This window comes from Neofelis nebulosa, chromosome 1, assembly GCF_028018385.1.
Source record: "Neofelis nebulosa isolate mNeoNeb1 chromosome 1, mNeoNeb1.pri, whole genome shotgun sequence".
In the NCBI taxonomy this organism is placed as follows: Eukaryota; Metazoa; Chordata; class Mammalia; order Carnivora; family Felidae; genus Neofelis; species Neofelis nebulosa.
The window spans coordinates 123574235-123596219 of record NC_080782.1 but is presented as its reverse complement, the minus strand read 5'-3'; the positions used below and the strand labels follow the sequence as shown (position 1 = coordinate 123596219).

Genomic DNA, 21985 nt, shown 5'->3' with positions numbered 1-21985 from the left:
GGCAAATCATCCTTTATAGTTGCGGGAGGGAGTACCCTACCTGTCAGCATCGATCAGGATGAGGGGAAAGGACTTAAAGGCAGTTCCCAACTTTAGGTGATTTGACCGAGGAGAGCAATGACGGTTGTGCCGTCTACCTGGCCAAAAAAAAGGGCCACGGCAACACGGGGAACTACAACTTGAGGACCAGGTCCCTGGGATGCACTACACCCACGATACCTGCAGCCTGCCGGGACTTTACGCGTCTTAGCGCCACTTCCGGCCCCGCCCCAAAGGCGGAAGGGGAATCTGGGCCAGTCCTCCAGCCGTGTGGAAGGGTTTTGGGCTTACTGGTGCACTCTTGAGCGGTCCGGATTCCTCTGGTGCATGGACCGCACGTGTGAGGAGAGGCCTGTGGAGGATGAGAACGACGAGGAAGACCCCAACTCCACGGAAGCCCCAGTCCGCATCCGGGACACTCCGGAAGACATCGTGCTGGAAGCTCCAGCCAGTGGGCTGGCGTTCCATCCGACCCGCAACTTTCTGGCGGCGGGGGACGTGGATGGGGACGTGTACGTGTAAGTGCTGGGCAGGGCTGGGGGCTGCCGGATCTGGAAGCTTCCCAGGGATAGAGGTGGGACGAGGAGAGAAACGTTGCAGGGAGACAAGTTTTAGAAGACTGAAGTGGTCTTATTCGTTCAACAGCATTTGGTTTTAAACCAGTTAATTACCCGACCCTGAAACAGGCTCATTGCGGTTCCCCCACTTTGGTTCTTGCCTGTTTTAATCTTTCAAAAACACAAAACCCACCACCTCTTTCTTGATTAAAACCCTTCAATAGTTTACCTTGTTTTTAGGATTAGGTCCAAACTCCTTAATCTGCTTTTAAAGTCTTGACCACCTGGCCCTCGCTCACTTCCCCCTTAACTGTGTTTTATTCATCCTCTTATCTTTTAAATGTATCTGTTTATTAATCGTTATTGCAGGCACACACATAAAATGCTGGTTGCAGCTCATTAATGGGTCATGAGTGGAGTTTGAGGAACACTTTTCTGTATTCTGTAGTCCGTTTTGTTCTCCGTTATATCTCCTGCTTCTAGACAAGGGTAGGTGCTCAATATGTGTTTGATTTTGAACGAGAAGTAGGGTGGAAGCAGTGAAAAGCCACTGAAGGTTTTAGCCAGAAGAGTTGTGCTGTCAGATTTACTTAATGAATTTAAACCTCAGCCTCCTCATTAGCTTCAGTCACCTTGGGCAAGTTAACTTCCATATTTTCGTCTTCAAAAATAGGAATAATAATAGAGGCTTACCTCTGAGATATTGCATGTTTGGCTCCAGACCATTGCAATAAAGTGAGTCATAGGAATTTTTGGGTTTCCCAGTGCGTGTAAGTTAAGTTTACACGATAGTGTAGTCTATTAAATGTGCATTAGCATTATGTCTAAAAAGCAATATACATACCTTAATTAAAAAATATTTGATTGCTAAAAAAATACTAACTATAATCTGAGTGAGTCATAATCATGATCACAGATCATTATAACAAATATCATGAAAAACTTTGGAATTTTGCAAGAATTACCAAAATGTGACACAGAGACACACAGTAAGCAAATGCTATTGAAAAATGGCATGGATAGACATACATACCATAGAGTCGCTGCAGACCTTCAGTTTGTAAAAAATACAGTATCTGTGAGGCACAATGAAAGGAGGTATGTCTGTACCTATGTTGCAGAGTGTCAGGTGTATATACTACAGCACCGGAGTTCAACAAATGTGGGTTCTGTTCTACTGCCTTTCATACTTCATGCCATACGCTTGGGAGTACCTCTAGACCTCCACCTTTACTCACACCCTCATTGCGTCAGGTTTTTCTCCTCTTTACTCCCAGCCACTGCCTTTTGGCAGGTATCTGACTTCTCCCATGACCATTCCAAAGAGGTTCCTTTTCCCATAGGACTAAATTCATAATTCTGCTTGGCCTATGGTCCCAAGTCTAGTCTAACTCATTTTTCCAGATTCAGCCATTCCACTCCTGCCAGTGGAACCCACCTCATTCCTTGTCTCTACCCTAGAAGAGACATTGATATGTGCCTCCAGTATCTGCCAGGTGAATTGCTTTACATGACCCAACTCATTTCGTAACCTTAGCTTTCCAGGGCTCTCATCTTTAAGGCACTGGGACAGAGCAAACAATAAGCAGATACAGTTCTGCTCATCTGAAACTCACTGGCAAGCACTTAGTCATTGGTCCTTTTTGAAGATCTGCTCTGAGGTAGGCACTGGTAATACACTGTGGACAAGTATTTGCCTCAAAGTTGAGCTTTCAGTCTTGTGTTTCTCTGCTCCACCTCCATTTTGATCCTACCTCCTTTTCATCATGTGGCCATGTGGCCACAGTGTCCTGTAATCAGTTGTTACCTGGGGTACAAGAGCCCTGTCTTGTTGATTTTTACATTTCCAGCTCCTGGGGCTCTTCTGACTTCAGTAAATGTCTCATGCTCTCCATAGTGGTCCAGATCTAGTATTTCCTGAGGCTGGGGCTTTGCTTTGTAATGATGTTGTGGGGTCAGCTTACAAAATCCTGAGCAAATACACTTTGAATAACGTATATTGAATTAAAGACAGAACATTTGAAGCTCACTGAAAGCGGAAAAATGGGATGGTGAGCTCTTTGGGTTTGGTGGTGTGCAAGTGTGAGTTCCTAGGTACGTTGGAAGGTTGAGTAGTCTTTATGTTCCATGCTGCCAAGATCTGGGGTCATTCAGTCTCCTCCCCCCTTCCTCCCCCAGCTTTTCCTACTCCTGCCAAGAGGGAGAAACCAAGGAGCTCTGGTCTTCAGGTCACCACCTCAAATCCTGTCGAGCCGTGGTCTTCTCTGAAGATGGGCAGAGTGAGTACTGGGGAAGGCAGCCAGGGATACGGTGGCAAGGGATCAGTGAGCAGCACCATGACCTGAGCACCTTTTCCCGCAGAACTTATTACTGTCTCCAAGGACAAAGCCATCCACGTTCTAGATGTGGAGCAGGGCCGACTGGAAAGACGCATATCCAAGGCTCATGGGTAAGGGGAGCCAATTGTGTGTTGAGGTCAAGGGTAAGTTGGTTAAGTCCCTACTGGAACAAAAATGGCTCAAGAAGCTCCGTACCTCTAGTGCCCCCATCAACAGTCTCCTGCTGGTAGATGAGCATGTCCTGGCCACTGGGGATGACACAGGTGTCATCCGGCTCTGGGACCAGCGGAAGGAGGGCCCCTTAATGGATATGCGGCAGCACGAGGAGTATATTGCCGACATGACTCTGGACCCAGCTAAGAAGCTGCTGCTGACAGCCAGGTACAGCCTCAAAGCTGCTTCCCCTTCCCTGTTAAATGTCTCCCTCACTGGGAGCTTTGGCCAAGCCTGCTGCTCTGCTCTCTCTACAGTGGGGATGGCTGCCTTGGTGTCTTCAACATCAGGCGACGCCGGTTTGAACTGCTCTCAGAGCCGCAGTCTGGAGACCTGACCTCGGTCACCCTCATGAAAGTACAGATGGGTATGAGGGTTTGGGATTATGCTAGCAATCTGGTCTGAAGGAGTGCCACAGACATGTTTTTCTCCATTTCCCTACAGTATGGAAAGAAGGTGGCCTGTGGCTCCAGTGAAGGTACTATATATCTCTTCAACTGGAACGGCTTTGGGGCCACAAGTGATCGGTTTGCCCTAAGAGCTGAGTCTATTGACTGCATGGTTCCAGTCACTGAGAGCCTGCTGTGCACTGGCTCCACTGATGGAATCATCAGGTGAGAGAAACTGGAGAGTCCTAAGATCACATGAGGGTCAGACCCAACCAGCCAGGACCCAACACTCTTTTCTCTCTGCCCAGGGCTGTCAATATCCTTCCAAACCGAGTGGTGGGCACTGTGGGCCAGCATGCTGGAGAGCCTGTGGAGAAGCTGGCCCTTTCCCACTGTGGCTGCTTCCTGGCCAGCAGTGGCCATGACCAGCGCCTTAAGTTTTGGAACATGGCCGAGCTGCGGACTGTGGTAGTGGATGACTACCGCCAGCGGAAGAAAAAGGGAGGGCCCCTCCGGGCCCTAAGCAGTAAGGCTTGGAGCACAGATGACTTCTTTGCAGGACTGAGGGAGGAAGAAGGCTCCACAGCTCAGAAGGAAGGGGAGGAGAGTGAGGATGAAAGTGATTGAGGGGATGAGGTGAATCTCAAGATGGGTCCTCCCTGGGTCTTGCTTCCTGGGCTGGATACCAGAGAGGCTATTTATCATACTCTTGTGCAGCGCACAAGATGCATAGCTAGAGATGCAGGACCGAAGGCGTGCGTGACAAAGCACTTGCCCTGTAGCGGCTACTCACTCTACCAGTGTAAGAGAAGCCCGCAGCTGGGGCAAGACAGCACGGACACAGGTGTACACCAACCAGGGGTTTAATATAAATACAACCAGCATAGAAAAACCCAACATCACACATACACCAGAATGTAAAGTACTGGGGACAGAAAGCAGATTTCTGAACCTTTGGCTCAGCCAGCCCCCAAATAAAATCAACAAAAATGACAAATCAACAAAATAAGAAGTGAGATTCATATTAAGCTGTGGGAGGAGGAGGAAGGTTTGTGTATGTATCACACAGAACGGCCAAGGAATACCAAAGGGCCAAGGTTAGTCCCTGGGCTGGGAGGGGCATGGCAAGGTCCCTCACCACAACTTAGCCAAACCAGAGCTGTCCCAGGTGTACTGGGGCCCTGCCCCAAAGGGGAGGCTGTGTCAGAGGTAGGGCAGAGCCCATCTTCTTCCCCCTTTGAAATCTGATGGTGGCTGCCCAGGCCTGCTGGGCTGGGGACTGACGCAGGCTCTGTCAACTCGTTTGGGCTGCCTGTGAAGAGGACATGGTCACTGCTTAACCACGGTACCTGCCTCAGCCCCACCAGTCGGTTTAAGACTGGCTCTAGAGGCACTCAGTGCCTCTAGCAACCTTGCAGACACAGCATCCTTAGCCATCTCATGCCCATTCTGCACATCTGGGGCCAGCACAACCCAGATGAGGCCACTGAAGGGCACTGGATGCCCAGGGATCACCACCTGGTACCAGAAGCGGTGCCAGCCAGCAGGGCCCATGCCCAAACACTTGGTGAGGAACACAGGGCTGCCCAGCTTCATCCGCTGGCACAACAGCTGCAGGGCACCCTGAGCCCCTTGGGACTCTAGCTTGTCCCTGGCCAGGGCCAACCGACTGCCCTCTGGCTGTAGGCACTGCAGGGAGGGGCCCACCAGCTGCTGGCGGAGTCGCTGCTTCAGATCTGGCTTGAGCCACTCCACGGCCACCTGCTCTCCACAGAGGCGTGATTGCCCTGCAGAAAAAAGGCAGAGACAAGGGCAGGTCGAACCCCTGGATCCTGAGCCCCCAAGCCCTATCAACACAAGCCTGTTTAATTTCTAGCCTCCCCATTTCCTGGTAGTGTAACCTTGAGCAACTTCTCCAGGCTTCATTGTGTTTCTTTGTAAAGGGGGTGTAGTAACTGCTATCTCCTAAATTTCCTTGTTGGAATGCTGGTTGATGCAGGCTTTGTCTACCTTATAACCATCATAATAGCTAACCTTTACTGCAAATACCTGCCAAGAATCAGGGAATGTGCTAAGTGCCACCTAATTCTCAAAACAGCCTGAGGAAGGAAGTTCTACAGTAGATAAAAGATAGACTCGGTAGGACTACCTTGGGCGAATCAATCTCAAAACTGTCTCTTTTCATATCTAAAGAGGAAGATCAGTCTGTGTGTGTCACTGGGATGCTGATTAAGTTACAAGATAATGCCTGGAAAGCTTTAAAGTTACCATAGATGGTAGCTGGTAGGTAGCACAAACGGAAATTTAAAAATCTCAGGTTAAATAGCATGAGGTCGAAAACTCAGGGATTCTTAACGCCACTATCTTGCTCTTTACACCATATGCTGACGTGTAAAAGTGCACGGCATAATGTGTTTGGCCCCAACCAGCGGCCCCCCCACCCCCTAGCTCCCATACCTTCCACTAGGGCTTTTTTGGCCATGGCGGCGGCGCGGTGCGAGTTGAACTTCAGCAGTGCAATTTGCGCGGGCGCTGGCCCAGGGCTGGGCATCAGCAGCGCCTCCTGCAGGCCGGGACCCAGGGGCTGCAGCGCGAGCAGCAACGCGCGGCGACTCAGCCCCGGAGGCAGCCCGTCCACACTCAGCTCGCACTTCTCAGTACTGCGGCACACGAGCAGCGGGCAGGAGGGCCGCAGCGGGTGGTTGTGCAGCGTGGCGATGGCGGCCTGGGCGCCGCGCCGCGAACTGTAGCGGGCGTAGGCGAAGCCACGGTTTAGGCCGCTGAAAGTCATCATCAGGCGGAACTCGTAGAGCCGGCCCACGCGCTGGAACAGTGGGATCAGCTGGTGCTCGTACACGTCTTGGGGCAGCCGCCCGATAAACACCTCTGAGCCGGCCGGCGGCGGGCTGCCCACCCAGCCTGGGGGAAGTGGGTGGGAAAGGGGCACCGTCATCCTACCGCATGGTTCCAGGTTCGAACCCAGGAACCCAGCGCGAGAGAGCCCATGTGCAAACATCTGTGAAATGGGCGCAACACTCGCACCCCGACTCGCGGGCATAACTAGGCGCCCGAACTAACAACGGGGCTAGCAGAGTGGGTGCACCTTAAGACCGGCACCCTCCCTCGAGGGGGCGGACGGGCGGGGTGGGTGGAGAGCTACAGACAAGTTTTCTCAGCTTCTTGGGTGGAAGGGGTGCAACGGGTTAGAGGTTTCTGACTGCACAGCCCCGGGATAGAACACCCCCGCCCCGCCCCGCCCGCCCCCAAGAGGGTGCCAGCCGGGACCATCAAGGATGGCGTAGGGTGGGACTACCGTACCTGGGGGTGGCCCGCCATACTTCCTCTGCCCGTTCACCTGCACCAGGCGGATGCCCGTCTCCCTGACCCATGCCTCCAAAGCTGCCTTGTTTTCCGGATTCACCCTCTCACACCACAGCTGAAGGGGAAAGGGCTGATTGGAATGGCGGATCACCGCGCCGCCGCCACCTCGCCTGTGGAGCTGCAGCCCAAGGAGTCCCCACTCCCAGCGCTGGTGGCGCTTGTCGACCCCATCTCGCTAACCACCTTACCTCACATTCCCGCTTGGACTGCATGGCTATCCCGCCAGCTACTCTGTACTCGCTTTATAACCTCCTCCCCCGTCTGCCTCTGGAAGCTTCCCTACCCCTCCACCCCCCAAGCTCTCATTGGCTCTGAACACGACCCCGCCTCCCAAGGGGGTGGGGGTATCCACTGCACGTGCGCTGCGGAAACCTCCCACCCGCAGGTGAAAGCTAGGAACCTTAGCGGGTGGATGTGCTCGCAGTCTCACCTCCTAGGGCACGGATGTGCGCTGGCTGGCGGCACCCTTCACCCTGGGGAAGAGCTCGTGGCGCCTAATGTAAGTTCTTCTCCCCATTTTACACCGCTTAAGTGGTTGAAATGGGAGGCCCAGGCTCCCACAGGGAAAGGCAGGGCTAAGCAATAGTGACACAAGCAGGCTCCAGTGGTTGAGTCATTTTATTGGACCTTTGACGGTTGGCTGTGGAGAGCATTCCCTCCATTTGGTTAGCATCCTGCAGGGGAGACCTTAGGATGGGTCCCTGTAGCGCAGACTAGACTAAACCCCCAGGACCTCCTATGAAAAATGGTGTAATACCTGACCATTTTGGCCTGTGATTACCAATAAAATAATGATAATAAAAAGTCTGTGTTCTGACCATTGTTCAGGTCTTCCTGCTGGAACAGAAATGTGCAAAGCTGCTGATGTACATAGGTAGAGTTCTGTCTTAGCTTCAAATAGTGCCAGTCCCACTTTCTCCTGATAGTGTGCTCAACTCAGCAGATGCAAAGGGCCGGGCTTGTTCTCCTTTTGATTTCTTCCACAAGGTCTTCTCTTCGGACATCCACCTGGCCAGGATGAGGTAAAAAGGTGGTATGAGCATCTTTGACTCCACTATTCCTGAGGGCCCACTCCTTCCTCTGGCCATCAGGCTTGGGTCAGCTGGATAAGGAAGGCAGGCAAACACCTCAGACAGACAGTGCTCCTTGGGGGGAGCCAGAGACATGGTATAGATGGAGATGGGATTAAGTTAAGTTAACAGGTTAAGTTCATTCTGAGTAAGTACTAACGGGAATGCCAGGGTTTTGCTCAGGTCTTCAATGGGCATTGGTCTGCCAAAATGGCATACATTCCCTGTCCCTCAGCCTTCCTGCCCACCTACCTACCTCTTCCCTACTGGCCACCGAACGAAGCTTGATGACCCCATCCTTGAGCTCCTGCTCACCAATGATGGCCACCAGTGGGATGCCTGCCTCCTCACAGTACTGCAGCTGGTTCAGCAACTTTGGGTTCTTCTTGTAGAGCAGCTCTGCCTGCAGGGGACCAGGGCAGATGATGAGAACTGGCTTCTATTGTCCTCAGGGACAACCTCCTTGGGGCCCAAGTGCTTAGCTCTACTCCCAAGAAGTCACTATGGATGAGCTTTTACTTAGTCTGTGCCCAGCACTCCCAAGTTTGTTGCCTCCCTGGGGCTTGCCTCCTCTACCTTGATCCCAGCATCCCAGAGCTCCGAAACGAGTTTTAGTCTTTCCTCCAGCAGCCTCTTCTGTGCGGATGCCACAAGCACCTGTGTTTCTGTGGTCCGTACTTTTTCCTCCAAAGCCTGGGGAAGGGGCAGATAAAAGTCACAGAGCTGGGCTACCCTTTACAGTACTTTCAAGAAGCAAACAGAACAGGCTGTTTATTGTCAGGATTCTGAGAGACCAGGCCCAACTCTGGGAGCTTCATTAACACAGGGGCCCAGTCTTCTCTAGCAATTGGGCATAAGGTAGTGTTTAGAAGATGTAGAAAGGAACTGACTGGCTTGTACATATGACTTGCCAGAATAGATAATGTAGGGCAAGAGTAAAGGTAGTTTACATACAGTAACTTCAAACTTGTCTCCTTTTAGTACCTTAAGCGTTCACAAGAGCATTCACACAGAAGTGACACTGTGAGCTCACCTAGTTCTAATTCTCACTTACTATGTGCCCAGTCAAGAGACTGTCCCTCTTGTACTTCGGCCATAGGGCCCAACCCAGGGTGTGGGTGGTTGGGGGGAAAGGGAGAATGCTGCTGCTGTGCCTTGTCTTTTTCTTTTTCTTTTTTTTTAATGTTTATTTTTGAGACAGAGAGACAGAGTGCGAGCAGGGGAGGGTCAGAGAGGGGAGGGGAGACACAGAATCTGAAGTAGGGTCCAGGCTCTGAGCTGTCAGCACAGAGCCCGATGTGGGGCTCGAACTCATGAACTGCAAGATCATGACCTGAGCTGAAGTTGGATACTTAACCAACTGAGCCACCCAGGCACCCTGTGCCTTGTCTTTTTCTAGAAAACTATTTTCATAGTTCTTACAACATCAGATGACTACTGGAACAGTGATCTCAACTGGGAAACATGGGTGGTTTCCATTCCAGAGAAAAGGATGGGAGCAGTGGGAAGGTTATTGCCAGAGCATTCCCCAGGGGAATGCAACCAGCCAGTTAAGAGCAGCAGCAAAGGAGTGCTTGAGGCCCTGAGGGCCTTCCCTTGATTCTAGCGGCCAGAGAGTCAAGAGCCACCTGGGGAATCCCAAGGTCTCAGACACATGCTTACCACTTGGAGACAGTATCAGAGTGGTTAGGAGTAAGACTTTGGAGTCATGCTGCCTGGATTCAAACTGTGACTCTGCTGCTTAAAAGTTTCACAACCTTGGGTAAATTATGATCTATAATGCTTTAATTTCCTTGCCTAGAAAATGTAAATAATAAAAATAGCTACTCTCAGAGGGCTGTGTAAGAATTTTACTAGATAATGCACAAAAAGCACCAAGCACAGTACCTAGCAGAGTAGTAAAATATTAACTGTTCTGTATTCTGAAGAAGATCTGGATCTTTGGATATACCAGACATGACTCCTGACAGCCCTGAGGGAAGTAGGGACCCAGAGCAAAGAATTCTGTGAAGAAAGAATGATCAGAGATCCATAAAACTAGCCTCTAGTGGGGTGGGAATGTATGAAGGACAGCGACCACCTTTTCTCCAGCTCTTTGCAAAGATGCTCCTTGCCCAAAACAGTACTACTTGCCCCCTTCAAGATCAAAGAAGATAGCTCATGTGCCACCAACTGCCCAGACTGCTTCTACCCTCCCCCAGGACTTACCTCTAGCCTCTGCTCCACAATGGAGAAGATCCGCTCCACCCCAATGCTGAGCCCCACACATGGCACCTTGCGTCCTTTAGGGTCAAACATGCCTACCAGCCCATCATAGCGTCCTCCAGCAGCCACACTGCCCACACCCAGGGGCTCTTCCCCTGGCTGGACTGGGGTCTGTAGCAGCACTGCCTCATAGATCACCCCAGTATAGTAGTCTAGCCCTCGAGCAAGGCTCAGGTCGAAGCAGATCTGTGGGGACAAGATCATGGTCAATACCAGATGAGAATCAACTATCTGAAACCCCAGAGCTCAGCTAAGGTGTCCACCCCCAACCTGACTCACCTTGTCAGCAATGCCAAACAGGGTCAAATATTCAAACAACAGTTTTAGGTCTTCCAGGCCCTCCAAGGCCTGTTTGTTTTGGGACAGTTTAGGATCCTGGAGCAGCTGTTCCACCAGGGATACCCCACCTGGGGAGATATATTTGTAAGCCAACTGACTGACAAGAGGAAAAAGGTAGAGGATTTACCTTTTTGCCTGACCTACACACGTATGTGTGCGTATACACACACACAGACACAGACACACACACACACACACACACACACACAGAAGATTTTAAGTCAGATAGATGGCTTTTGGAGAGGCAGGGTTTGTGCCTCACCATGCTGCTGGACGTAGTCCCCAATGTGGTCAGCTACCTCGGGTGTGAGGCCCTTCTCTCCCACCATCTCATTCTTTACTTCCTCCCAGGATACCTAGGCAGACAGAAACCAGTAAGGGACCCTTAAGTAGCTTATCCACTGCAGAGCAAGTGTGGGCCATTCTGAGAGGGCATTTCTGGAGCAGAAGTTGCCTTTCAACCTAGATTCTGAGGCTAATCTTCTGAGGAGCATAGAGGCAGACCCCCCTCTCTCCTGATCTTGTTTTACATTTCTCAGAGCAGGGTGGGATCTGAGAAAAGAGGAGTGAAGTGTTTGGGTCATTACCTTGTCCAGCTTGTCCACCGAGGAGCAGATGGTACGGAACTTGCTATCAGGAACACCACAGATGGCAAACATCCCATCTAGGATGCGCCGATCATTCACCTGCAGGGACCCAAGGCATAGTGAGGAGACAACCTCTTTACGTGACATGAGCCTCAATAGTCTCAGTCACTAGGGCTACTGGTCTCTCTGCACAAAAATCTTCTCCTGTGAGAGGCTAAGCCCAATTCTGCTTTCCCAGACCCATTCAATTCTTACCTTGACCAGGAAGTCACCTATCTGAAGTGAACTCAGGATCTCACACATGATCTTCAGGCACTCTGCATCAGGGATCATGGGATCAAATTGTCCAGCAATGTCAAAGTCCTGCAGGGAGAAAGTAGCTACAGGTCCCCAGGGGTTTAACCTTCTTTTTAAAAATTTTTTAAATGTTTATTTTTGAGAGAGAGAGAGAGAGAGAATGAGCAGGGGAGGGGCAGAGAGAGAGGGAGACACAAAATCTGAAGCAGGCTCCAGGCTCTAAGCTATCAGCATAGAACCCAATGCAGCACTCAAACTCATGAACTGTGAGATCAGACCTGAGCCGAAGTCAGATGTTCAACTGACTGAGCCACTCAGGTGTCCCAGGGATTTAACCTTCTTAAGTGATGGTTTGGAGGGGGGACTCCTGGGCGCTCTGCTCTCTCCTTATGAAGGCCTGTTTGCACTCATGCACAGACCACTTTCTTCATTATCTGTGTGATCAGCAGCCCAGAGGAAACTCCCAGCATTCTTGAGTCTCTTACTGGTTTGGATTCCTTTTCATCTATATTCCTTAATTATCTCACTCACTCACTTTGACTTATTTCCTCCTAACACCGTGGAGGCAAATATATGGCCTTAGTTCTTAGTCATTTTCTCTATTTATTCTGAAGCTTTGCCACCACCCTGGATGATCTGGATGATACGTCAAATCGTTTCCTCATCCTTTGCTGTGATTTGATCACTTTGGTTTAATATAAAGAGTACTGGACCAAAAGTTCTACTCCCGACTTTGGCTTTCTTATCCCTATGATCTCTTCATCCTGCTGAGTCTCAAGTTTACTCCTATGTAGAATGGGGAGAATAATTCCTACTCTCTAAATGAAAATATTAAAGAAATCTAAAGGTTAGCATTAGCTGGAACTTCCAGTTTGTTCAGTACACCATGAGTAGTCAGTAGATTCTACTAAGTTGAGGACTTAGTAGAGGGAGGACGAAGTTACCCATCATGCCCCACATACTCACACACTGGTAGAATTCCCGGTATCGGCCACGGGTCATGGCTGGGTTATCTCGCCGATATACTTTTGCTATGTGGTAGCGTTTAATGTTGGTCAGTTTATTCATTGCTAAATATCGAGCAAAAGGAACCTGATAACAGTTAAGGAGAAAGCCCCCTGCTCTCACAGTGTGGCAGTTGATTATCACCACCAACAGAAGTTGGGGTCTAATCTCTGTGTGAGTAAAACCACCCTCTGTAAGATAAAGTGCATTTCTGAAAGTCAAAAAGAATCAACTTTGTTACAAGGGGCAGCAGAAGTCTCAAAAAAGATTAAGGTTCCTTTCTCTTTGGTTAGCGTCTCCCTTGGGCTATGCTGAACATGGGAAGGTGCTGGGCAGATTGGCCAGAGAGTAGAAAGTCTCTGTGTAGGATTTCTGAGCAGATGATTCTCTGACATAGCTTAGAGATAAAGGAAACATTCTGTTGGTCAACTGAGGAGAACTTTGTCCACTGGACATGGCAGGGGAGAAATATTCTAGAGCCAAGGGATTAATCACTGAGTTGGAACTGGTTCCTGACATAACGTGGAGGTCTCACTCAGGATTCACAAGACTTTTAAGGCTATGTTCTGTTTAGCCAAAGTCCCATTCCTGGTTTAAACAAGTAACTTCCCTGATCGCCACAAGCATCATATTTAATCCCATCTATGTCTAGCTATCCCCATACCTGAGGTTAGAAATTAGCCTCAGCCCAATGAGAACCAATTGATCCAAAGTACCAAGAGCCCAGGTTTAGAAAGATACAGTGAGGTCATAGCGAAGGGACAACAGCTCTCCACCTTGGTCCTTCAGGTCATAGATAAGCTTAGAGTCTTCTCCATACTTTCCAGTCAGTGTTTCCTGGAGAAAATATAAAGAAATGTGGTCATGATGATAAATCTAACAAATTTATTTTTAATTTTAATTTTTTTAGAGAGTGTAAGCAGGGGAAAGCAGCAGAGAGAGAGAGAGAGAGAGCGAGCATGAGTGCAATGGGGCTAAGAGAGGGACAGAGAATTCCAAGCAGGCTCTGTGTTGTTAGTGCAGAGCCCAACAAGGGGCTTGAACTCACAAACCACAAAATCATGACCTGAGCTGAGATAAAGAGTTGGATGCTCAACCCGCTGAGCCACCCAGGTGCCGAGATAGAGAAAGGGTGAGAGAGAGAACCTTTAGCAGGCTCCACGCTCAGCACAGAGCCCGACGTGGGGCTTGAACTCATGAATCTCAAGATCATGAACTGAACCGAAAGCAAGAGTTGGATGCTCAACCTACTGAGCCACCCAGGTGCCACATATATAATTTAAAAAGAAATATTAAAACAAAAACCCACCATCCTAACATGACCAGTTTCAACTTGTCTGTGCTTCTGCTGTCTATCCCAATGCTTATATATTTGATGTTAATTATAATCAAAAGGAAATATCAATTTCGTTTTCTGCTTATCACATTTCCATTTTGTGACAGAGCTGAAGGTTTTTTTTTTAATGTTAATTTATTTTTGAGAGAGAGAGAGGGAAAGAGAAAGAGCATGAATGGCGGAGGGGCAGAGAAAGTGAGGGACAGAGGATCCCAAGCATGCTCAGCAATGACAGCAGTGATCCCGATGTGGGGCTCAAACCCATGAACTGTGAAATCATGACCTGAGCCAAAGACAGACACTCAACCGACTGAGCCACAAAGGCACCCCTGAAGTATTATTTTTAAAAGCTGCATAATACTTCAGTGAGAAGCAGCTCTGTATTTCCTTCCTTTCTAGTGTTCTACTGTTAATTGTTTAGGTCATTCCAATTAAAAAAAAGTTCCCTAACATTTCAATAAATATAGTTCAGCATATAGTGTTTTCTTTTGAATATATAGTTTTTTGAGGCTTAACTTCTAAGAGCGGGTTATTAGATCAACACACTTAAATGTTTTTATGATGCCTGAGGTTTGAGCAATGTCAAAAGACAAAACTGAAGTAGTTCTTGCCATGTGATGCCTTCAGTAAGGTGATAACATATTTCACCTACCAGAATGGCAAAGTTTTAAAAGCCTGAAAATTCCCAGTGTATAGAAACAGAAACACTCATATAGTGATTGGTGTTATGGGCTGAACTGTGTCCTCTTCAAAGTTCATATATTGAAATCCGATCCCCCAGTAACCTCAGAATGTGTCTCTACTTGGAGATAGGGTCTTTGAAGAGGTAGTTAAGCTAAAATGATGTCATTAGGATAGGCCCTAATCCAATGTAACTAATGTCTTTATAAAAAATAGGAAAATTGGACACAGAAGATGATGTGACGACAGTGGGAAAAAGACACCATCTACAAGTCAAGGAGGGAGGTCTAAAACAGGCCCTTCCCTCCTCACCCTGAGAAAGAACCAACCCTGCTGATATCTTATCTTGGACTTCTAGACTCCTGACATTAAATTTGTTAAGTAACCCAGTCTATGGCACTTTATTGTGGGAGCCCTAGGAAATGAATACAATTGGTAAACATAAATGAGTACAACTTTTTGACACGGTAATTCCATTTCTATGAATTTGTCCTGCAGATGAATGCCCACCAGTACCAGATATTGTTCTAAGCACTGATTACACATCAGTGAACTAGTCAAAGGTAATCTGTGCCCTCATGGATCTTCCATACTAATGAGAAGAGATGGACAGTACACTAATGCAAAGTAACCAACGAACAGATACTTCCATTTAGTGATAGCTGTTCGAATGGAAATAATACAGGTCCTGTGATAGACAAGGGCTACTTTAGACAAGATAGTTGGAGAGGACCATTTGAAAAATGGCATTTGAGTTTGTATCTGAAATTAAAATCTTTCATCTCTAATCTGAAATTAAAGTCTAGGAGTTAGGGGAAAGGGAGTTCAGGAAGAGAGAAGAAAAAGTACAAGGGCCCTGAGATAGAAATATATTTAGAATGTTGCAGGAATAGAAAGAAGACCAGAGTAGCATAGTAGCCAAGGGGAAGAACAGCAAGGGAAGAGATGGAAAAGGTAGGCAAATGGCCAGATCATGTAGGGCCTCGTAAGCAGGAACAGACTTTGGATTTTGTGATAAATATAATGGGAGTCACTGGGTTTTAACCAGGAAGCAATCTGTTTTTTGTTGTTTTTTTTTTTTAAGTTTATTTTTGAGAGAGAGAGAGAGAGAGAAAGAGAGAGAATGCACGTGAGGAGGAGGGGCAGAGAGAGAGGGAAAGAATCCCAAATAGGCTCCGCACTGTCAGCATGGAGTCTGACTCAGGGCTTGAACTCACAAACCGCAAGATCATGACCTGAGCAAAAACCACGTGCCAGTTGCTTAACCGACTAAGCCACCCAGGCACCCTGCGATGTTTTTTCTTAATAGTAAAGAACTAGAAACATTCTCAGGGTACATTAACAGGAAACTAGTTGCATATTTATACTTTATATGTATGGTCTGTGTGTATTTCAAAACATCCCAAGTAGATGTACCAGGGAATTCACTGTAAATAGGATCATAACAAATTTCACTAAAAAGAAGGGCTCTCTTTTGTAAGCCACCAGCCATTTACCAAGGTAAATAAAAGCAGGGCCTCTCCTTCAAGACCAAGCCTGTCTCCTTTCTCACTGGAGAAAATATTGGTCTTTGTCCACAACAGGAGACACACCCTTTGGGCCCTCACTGTCTCTTTATCTTCTTAGTTGTTTATATATCCACTCTTCCACCACGCAATTTCTCCTCACCCATCCCTCACCTTCAGTTCAAACACAGGTGTATCAATTACTTCTGCACCATGACGCTTGAAGCAGCTGATGATTACATCGAACACCTTCTCCCGAATGGCCATCTGCCGGGGACTGTAGTCTCTTGTACCCTTGGGAATTGAAATCAGCCACAGAATCAGGGATGGGATTTAAAAACAGAGAACACTAAGGCTTAGAAATATAAAAGCATGACCTCAGTGATAACGAAGGCAAACAATGTCCCAAACTTAGATTTTCCTACAGGCTACTGAGTTCTAAAGCAAGCACAAACAATTCACTATTAATTATCACACCCATTTGCTAATACCCCTCTAAATTCCATCCCCTTTTTAGCTTGGTTCTACTTTCTAGAATGCTATTTTCTGAGAAGTTTTCCTAAAACCTTTTTATGTGATACCAGAACATTTCCCTGCCTAATAGAAAATACCTACCTGATGACATGTATATAACCAAATGAAACTGGCTTAGCTAGTTAAATTCCAAATTTTATAAGAAATGTTTTCCCCCAACAAAACTTAAAAAAAAAAATCTAATAAGTATTATTTCTTCTCTAATTTGTTTCTAATAGCCCTTGATATAGGTGGGGCAAAATTATGGATGAATTACAGGATATTGAGAAGTTAAATCATTATAGCAGTTCTGTGGTGGTCAGGACTAGAATGCCGTTCATTCAGGTCAGAGCTTCTATTCTGGGCATCTATACTCTATTCTCAAGTCTTTGGTCTTAGGACCTCTTTAAACTCTTAACATTTCTTAAGGACCCCAAAGTGAATTATACCTATCAATGTTTATTATATTAGAAATTAAAACTATGAGGGGCGCCTGGGGGGTTCAGTCAGTTAAGTGTCTAATTTTGGCTCAGGTCATGATCAGTTCATGAGTTTGAACCCCGCGTCTGGCTCTGTGCTGACAACTTGAAGCTGGAGACTACTTCATATTGTCTGTCTTCTTTCTCTCTGCCCCTCTGCTGCTCACACTCCGTCTCTCGCAAAAAATAAATAAACGTTAACAAAAAATTGAAAAAAAAGAAATTTTAGGAAAATGTAACTACTTTCCAAAACAAAACAAAACAAAAATTGGTGAAAAGTGTGATGCTGATTCACATTTTTGCAAGTCTTTAATGTCTGGCTTAACAGAAGACAACTGTATTCTCATACACGCTTTATGCATTTAATTTTGTTGTGATATGTTGTTCTGGTTGCGTAAAGAAAACCTAGCCTTACAAAGATGTGTGACTGTAAAAGAAAGAATATTTTAATAAACTTTTCAGCTAACTGTAGATATTCTTCTTAAACTATACCAAAATCCAACAAATGGTGGTTTCTTTTTTTTTCAACGTTTTTTTTTTTTTTTTTTAATTTATTTTTGGGACAGAGAGAGACAGAGCATGAACGGGGAAGGGGCAGAGAGAGAGGGAGACACACAGAATTGGAAACAGGCTCCAGGCTCCGAGCCATCAGCCCAGAGCCTGACGCGGGGCTCGAACTCACAGACCGCGAGATCGTGACCTGGCTGAAGTCGGACGCTTAACCGACTGCGCCACCCACGCCACCCAGGCGCCCCAACAAATGGTGGTTTCTTAAAGACTGGTTGCAATGTGGATTCTGAAACGTCATTGATTACTTTTCATACTATTACATTAAAATCCATTATTTATATATAGTACCCAGAATTTATAGTGACAGAAAGTAGAACAGTGGTTACCTGGGACTAGAGGAATGGTAGAGTGGAGAGTTACTGCTTACTGGGTACAGAATGTCAGTATGGGATGATGAAAAGATTCTGGGGAAGAATGGTGGTGATAGTTGCACAACAATGTGAACCTACCTAATGCCACTGAACTGTACACTTAAAAATGGTTAAAATGGCAAATTTTGTGTTACATATATTTTACCATAATTTAAAAAATATCTATTGCTCCATGTTGTACTTAAAAAAATTTTTAACATTTATTAATTTTTGAGAGACACAGAGACAAAGCATGAGTGGGGGAGGGGCAGAGTGAGAGGGAGAAACAAAATCTGAAACAGGCTCCAGGCTCTGAGCTGTCAGCACAGAGCCCGATGCGGGGCTTAAATTCACTAACTGCGAGATCTTGACCTGAGCCAAAGTTGGATGCTTAACTGACTAAGCCACCCAGGTGCCCCAGCTCCATGTTGTACTTTAAATGGAGCTTTTTACCCATGCATGATTTTATAATATCATACGTTGGTCATGAGGAAAATACTGGTTCATTGATAAATTATACAGATCTTCCAAATATTTACACACTACATTATACAATATCAGAAAACACATTTGTTAATAGCAACACAGATCTCGAGAGGAAAGTCTTTACTGTATTGGGAAGCTGTCTACTTCATGGTGGAAGATACAAGTTTCCTAAAACCCTAACTTTCACTTGAGTGCTTGAATTTTATCACCAGTAGAAATAGGGTCAGATATCTTCCTTGAGATGACAAAGCTCACTTCATTCATTTTCATGAAAATGTCTGCCAAATACCCAAATCTTAAAAACAAAAGTTTGTCTTTCGGTTTTTCTCTCAAATAAAAAAGGTGTTATGTGAAAAAAGTACCTAGTCCAGCTTAAAACTCATACAAGGGTGTGTTTTTCCTACCTTAGAATGCAGAAGTGCTCTATGTATACTTCCCATTTCATGACGCAGAATACAAAAAAAGAGTGTACTCAAGGGTTGATATTCAATAAAATGAGTAATTTCTCAGTTAAGTTCAGCTCAGGTCATGATCTTGTGGTTCGTGAGTTCAAACCCCACAATGGGCTCCATGCTGACAGCTCAGAGCCTGGACCCTGCTTCAGATTCTGTGTCTCCCTCTCTCTCTGCACCTCTCCTGCCCTTGTTCTGTCTCTGTCTCAAAAATAAACATTAAAAAAATTTTTTTTAATAATTTTGACCACAAAAACCTCTTGAAAGAGTCCTGTCCCCATAATACTGAATTTTCTATTAATATAAATCACACTTCAGTGTGTTTCAACAAAGTGGATATTAACTCTCCAATATAGTCTCACTTTCTTTTAAAAGAGTATAGACATTTTCAAACACATATTATAGAGAAGAGTATAATAGACCACCATGTATCTACTACCCAGCTTCAATAACCATCAGCATCTGTTAATTTTATCTAAGCCCCAACATTTTTTTTTTCTGGAGTGTTTTAAAGTAAATCCAGACATCATACCAGTTTGTCAATAAATATTTCAGTATGATTCTGTAATGTACACGGTTAAAAAAAAAAAAGCCAAAACACTACGTTTATTAAACCAAGGAAACAAACTGCAACCCTTTAATATTATCTAATACTCCAGCTATGTTTAATTTTCTCCAATTGCCTCAAGAATATTTTTTTATGATTGGCTTGTTCTAATGAGATTCTAAACGAAGCCCATGCGTTGTGTTTGTTGTCTCTTGTCTGCTTAATCTACAAAAGTTTCCTTTCCTTTTTTAAATTTTTTTTTTTTTCAACGTTTTTTATTTATTTTTGGGACAGAGAGAGACAGAGCATGAACGGGGAAGGGGCAGAGAGAGAGGGAGACACAGAATCGGAAACAGGCTCCAGGCTCTGAGCCATCAGCCCAGAGCCTGACGCGGGGCTCGAACTCACGGACCGCGAGATCGTGACCTGGCTGAAGTCGGACGCTTAACCGACTGCGCCACCCAGGCGCCCCTCCTTTCCTTTTTTAAAGAAGTGTCATTTCTTTGTTGAGGAAATTGAATCACTTGTCCTAAAGAACTTTTCATATTCTAGATTTTATTAACAATATATTCAACGTGTCACTTAACACATTCCTCCATCTCCCTTATTTCTGGTAAACTGGTAGTTAGGTCAGAAGACCTGATTAGATTCAGGTTCAATTTTTCTTGGCAAGAATACTTTATAGGTGGTGCTGTGTACTTCTTATTGCATCACATCAGGAGCAACATAATATCTGGCTGTCCTACTTTTAGCGATGTTAAGACTGATTGTTAGATTTAAGTGAGGCCAGCCTGAATGATCACAAATTCCCCATTAATCTTCACCAAATAGTTTGAACAACTATTGATTATCACTGCTCTGTGATTTTACATTGTCTCTTTAACCGCTGAAATGAGTTGTGTGTGGAAAGGAATAGCTCAGTGAATTTAGGAGCCTAAAGAATTAACCTTAAAAGGTGACATCTCAACACAAGGAAGACCCCTCTCCTTTGGAATCCAATTTCACATACGTTTATTAAATATCTATTCAGTTCCAGACACCTAGTCTCAGCCTCTCAGAGTAAATAAACCATGGTAAATAGTTGTGCTTACAGAACTTACAAAGAGTGTGGCCTCTGAACTGAAATCCTTGAGGCTGGGCTAGTAATCCGCAACCTCATTCCATTCCACTGTACTTTCCCGCTGTATTTGGTTCTACTCATACGAGTCTTTTTCTAGTTCCTGGAAACTACTAGGGTTCTTTTCTCCTTCAGGATTTCCATACTCCTCTAGCTACCTCCCATTTACGTGTTATGTCAGTTAGTATATCACTTCTTCAGGGATGCTTTTTCTTTTTCTTTTTTTTTTTTTTTTAATTTTTTTTCAACGTTTTTTATTTATTTTTGGGACAGAGAGAGACAGAGCATGAACGGGGGAGGGGCAGAGAGAGAGGGAGACACAGAATCAGAAACAGGCTCCAGGCTCCGAGCCATCAGCCCAGAGCCTGACGCGGGGCTCGAACTCACGGACCGCGAGATCGTGACCTGGCTGAAGTCGGACGCTTAACCGACTGCGCCACCCAGGCGCCCCAGGGATGCTTTTTCAAACTCTAGTTCTCTCTTATTTTTCTCAGAGAATTCTTGTTATTTCTTTATGTCATTTATCACAATTTATAATTACATATTCAAGAGTGGGATTATTTGTCCTAAGTCTGTTTCCTTCAGTAGAATGTAAGCTCCATGAGGACAGGCTGTATTGTTCACCATGGTATACTCTCACTACTTCCTACAGTGCTTGGCACATAGTAGGCACTCAACAAATATTTGCTGAATGAAAGAAGGAGTAGCAGTATCTGGCATACTCCCCTAGGCAACCAGCTGGCCTAGTTTCTGCCATCCCTTTGCTATCCCAGAATGACTCAGGCTCCAATTCAGCCCACCACCCAGAGCAACTGTTCAGGGAAACAAGCACATCCACCATTGGGAGGGGAATTAAGGGCCCTCCCAGAGACTCTGAAAAGAAATTACATTTACCTTGGGGGTCTTGAGCACAAACTTCTGTTTCCCTTCATCAGGGCCCAGCTGTGCCTTCAGTTTTAGTAGTTTTGCCACTTCCTCCTCGATCTGTGGGGGTAAAGCAGGGTCTGGTCTATCACTCTGACACTCCTTTCCCTCTTCAGTCATTCATTCAGTATCCCTCCCTCATCAGAATCTAGCTCTCCAGGCCCAGCTTTCCTTCCCTCGTCCTACCCCGGCCACCTCCCCAACCAGGCCCTGCTCCTCTTCCACTAGTCCGGTCTCTTTTCCCACATCTTTTTCCTCTATGCAGACCACCCAGCTCTATGTCCTCCCTGGCCCTAATTTGGCTTCTCCCCGCCACCTGGGTCGCACCTGCTCAGCGCTGGCCTTCTGCTGCTTGAGGCCCCGCACGCGCTCTCCCTGAAGTCGCACTAGCTCCTCCAGTGCTGCACGTTCTGCCATACTTACGCCAACTAGCGCTGACTGCTGTCTAGATCGTCTGGGCTTTCCGCAGCCTCAACTCGGATAACTTCCGGCTATCGAGTCACTGGCCCACACGCCTAGAGAGCCTCCGCCGAGCACAAAATCA

The 21985-nt window shown here is 46.4% G+C and overlaps 3 protein-coding genes across 6 annotated transcripts; 1 reads left to right on the top strand and 2 right to left on the bottom strand.

Annotated features, from left to right (window-relative positions):
- The first annotated feature begins 259 nt into the window (after positions 1–259).
- On the top strand, positions 260–4534 carry WDR55 (WD repeat domain 55). Its single transcript, XM_058734496.1, has 7 exons — positions 260–557; positions 2775–2875; positions 2958–3045; positions 3137–3316; positions 3406–3505; positions 3593–3762; positions 3846–4534. Exons 1-7 carry the CDS (start codon positions 367–369, stop codon positions 4162–4164), a joined length of 1149 nt encoding a protein of 382 aa, XP_058590479.1. The 5' UTR covers positions 260–366; the 3' UTR covers positions 4165–4534.
- Positions 4385–7435, bottom strand: DND1 (DND microRNA-mediated repression inhibitor 1). Its single transcript, XM_058741179.1, has 4 exons — positions 7361–7435; positions 6856–7093; positions 5995–6456; positions 4385–5324 (listed from the first exon to the last, which is right to left on the bottom strand). Exons 1-4 carry the CDS (start codon positions 7433–7435, stop codon positions 4867–4869), a joined length of 1233 nt encoding a protein of 410 aa, XP_058597162.1. The 3' UTR covers positions 4385–4866.
- An 83-nt stretch (positions 7436–7518) lies between these two features.
- Positions 7519–21953, bottom strand: HARS1 (histidyl-tRNA synthetase 1). Of its 4 annotated transcripts, none has more exons than XM_058734335.1 (13): positions 21865–21953; positions 21412–21501; positions 16178–16297; positions 13223–13318; positions 12443–12568; positions 11435–11542; positions 11180–11278; positions 10855–10948; positions 10533–10660; positions 10197–10439; positions 8565–8681; positions 8245–8391; positions 7519–7926 (listed from the first exon to the last, which is right to left on the bottom strand). In XM_058734335.1, exons 3-13 carry the CDS (start codon positions 16268–16270, stop codon positions 7855–7857), a joined length of 1323 nt encoding a protein of 440 aa, XP_058590318.1. In that variant the 5' UTR covers positions 16271–16297; positions 21412–21501; positions 21865–21953; the 3' UTR covers positions 7519–7854. The 4 variants fall into 4 exon arrangements, with proteins under 4 accessions (XP_058590318.1, XP_058590290.1, XP_058590301.1 ...); XM_058734307.1 differs by having other exon boundaries at positions 21769–21926; XM_058734318.1 differs by having other exon boundaries at positions 8304–8391; positions 21769–21926.
- Between the last annotated feature and the right edge of the window lie 32 nt (positions 21954–21985).

What these genes read in the sequence shown, in the direction of transcription:
- WDR55 (XM_058734496.1), top strand. Translation starts at nt 367, where the DNA reads ATGGACCGCACGTGTGAGGAGAGGCCTGTGGAGGATGAGAACGACGAG. An exon ending in AAGCTGCTGCTGACAGCCAG is followed by an intron (nt 3,317 to 3,405) that starts GTACAGCCTCAA and finishes CTCTCTCTACAG; the next exon opens with TGGGGATGGCTGCCTTGGTG. An exon ending in CCTCGGTCACCCTCATGAAA is followed by an intron (nt 3,506 to 3,592) that starts GTACAGATGGGT and finishes ATTTCCCTACAG; the next exon opens with TATGGAAAGAAGGTGGCCTG.
- DND1 (XM_058741179.1), bottom strand. Translation starts at nt 7,435, where the DNA reads ATGGGGAGAAGAACTTACATTAGGCGCCACGAGCTCTTCCCCAGGGTG. An exon ending in CCGCCAGCCAGCGCACATCC is followed by an intron (nt 7,094 to 7,360) that starts GTGCCCTAGGAG and finishes TAAGGTGGTTAG; the next exon opens with CGAGATGGGGTCGACAAGCG. An exon ending in GTATGGCGGGCCACCCCCAG is followed by an intron (nt 6,457 to 6,855) that starts GTACGGTAGTCC and finishes CACTTCCCCCAG; the next exon opens with GCTGGGTGGGCAGCCCGCCG.
- HARS1 (XM_058734307.1), bottom strand. Translation starts at nt 21,858, where the DNA reads ATGGCAGAACGTGCAGCACTGGAGGAGCTAGTGCGACTTCAGGGAGAG. An exon ending in GGACTACGTCCAGCAGCATG is followed by an intron (nt 10,661 to 10,854) that starts GTGAGGCACAAA and finishes ATATCTCCCCAG; the next exon opens with GTGGGGTATCCCTGGTGGAA. An exon ending in TCTGGGATGCTGGGATCAAG is followed by an intron (nt 8,392 to 8,564) that starts GTAGAGGAGGCA and finishes GGTCCCCTGCAG; the next exon opens with GCAGAGCTGCTCTACAAGAA.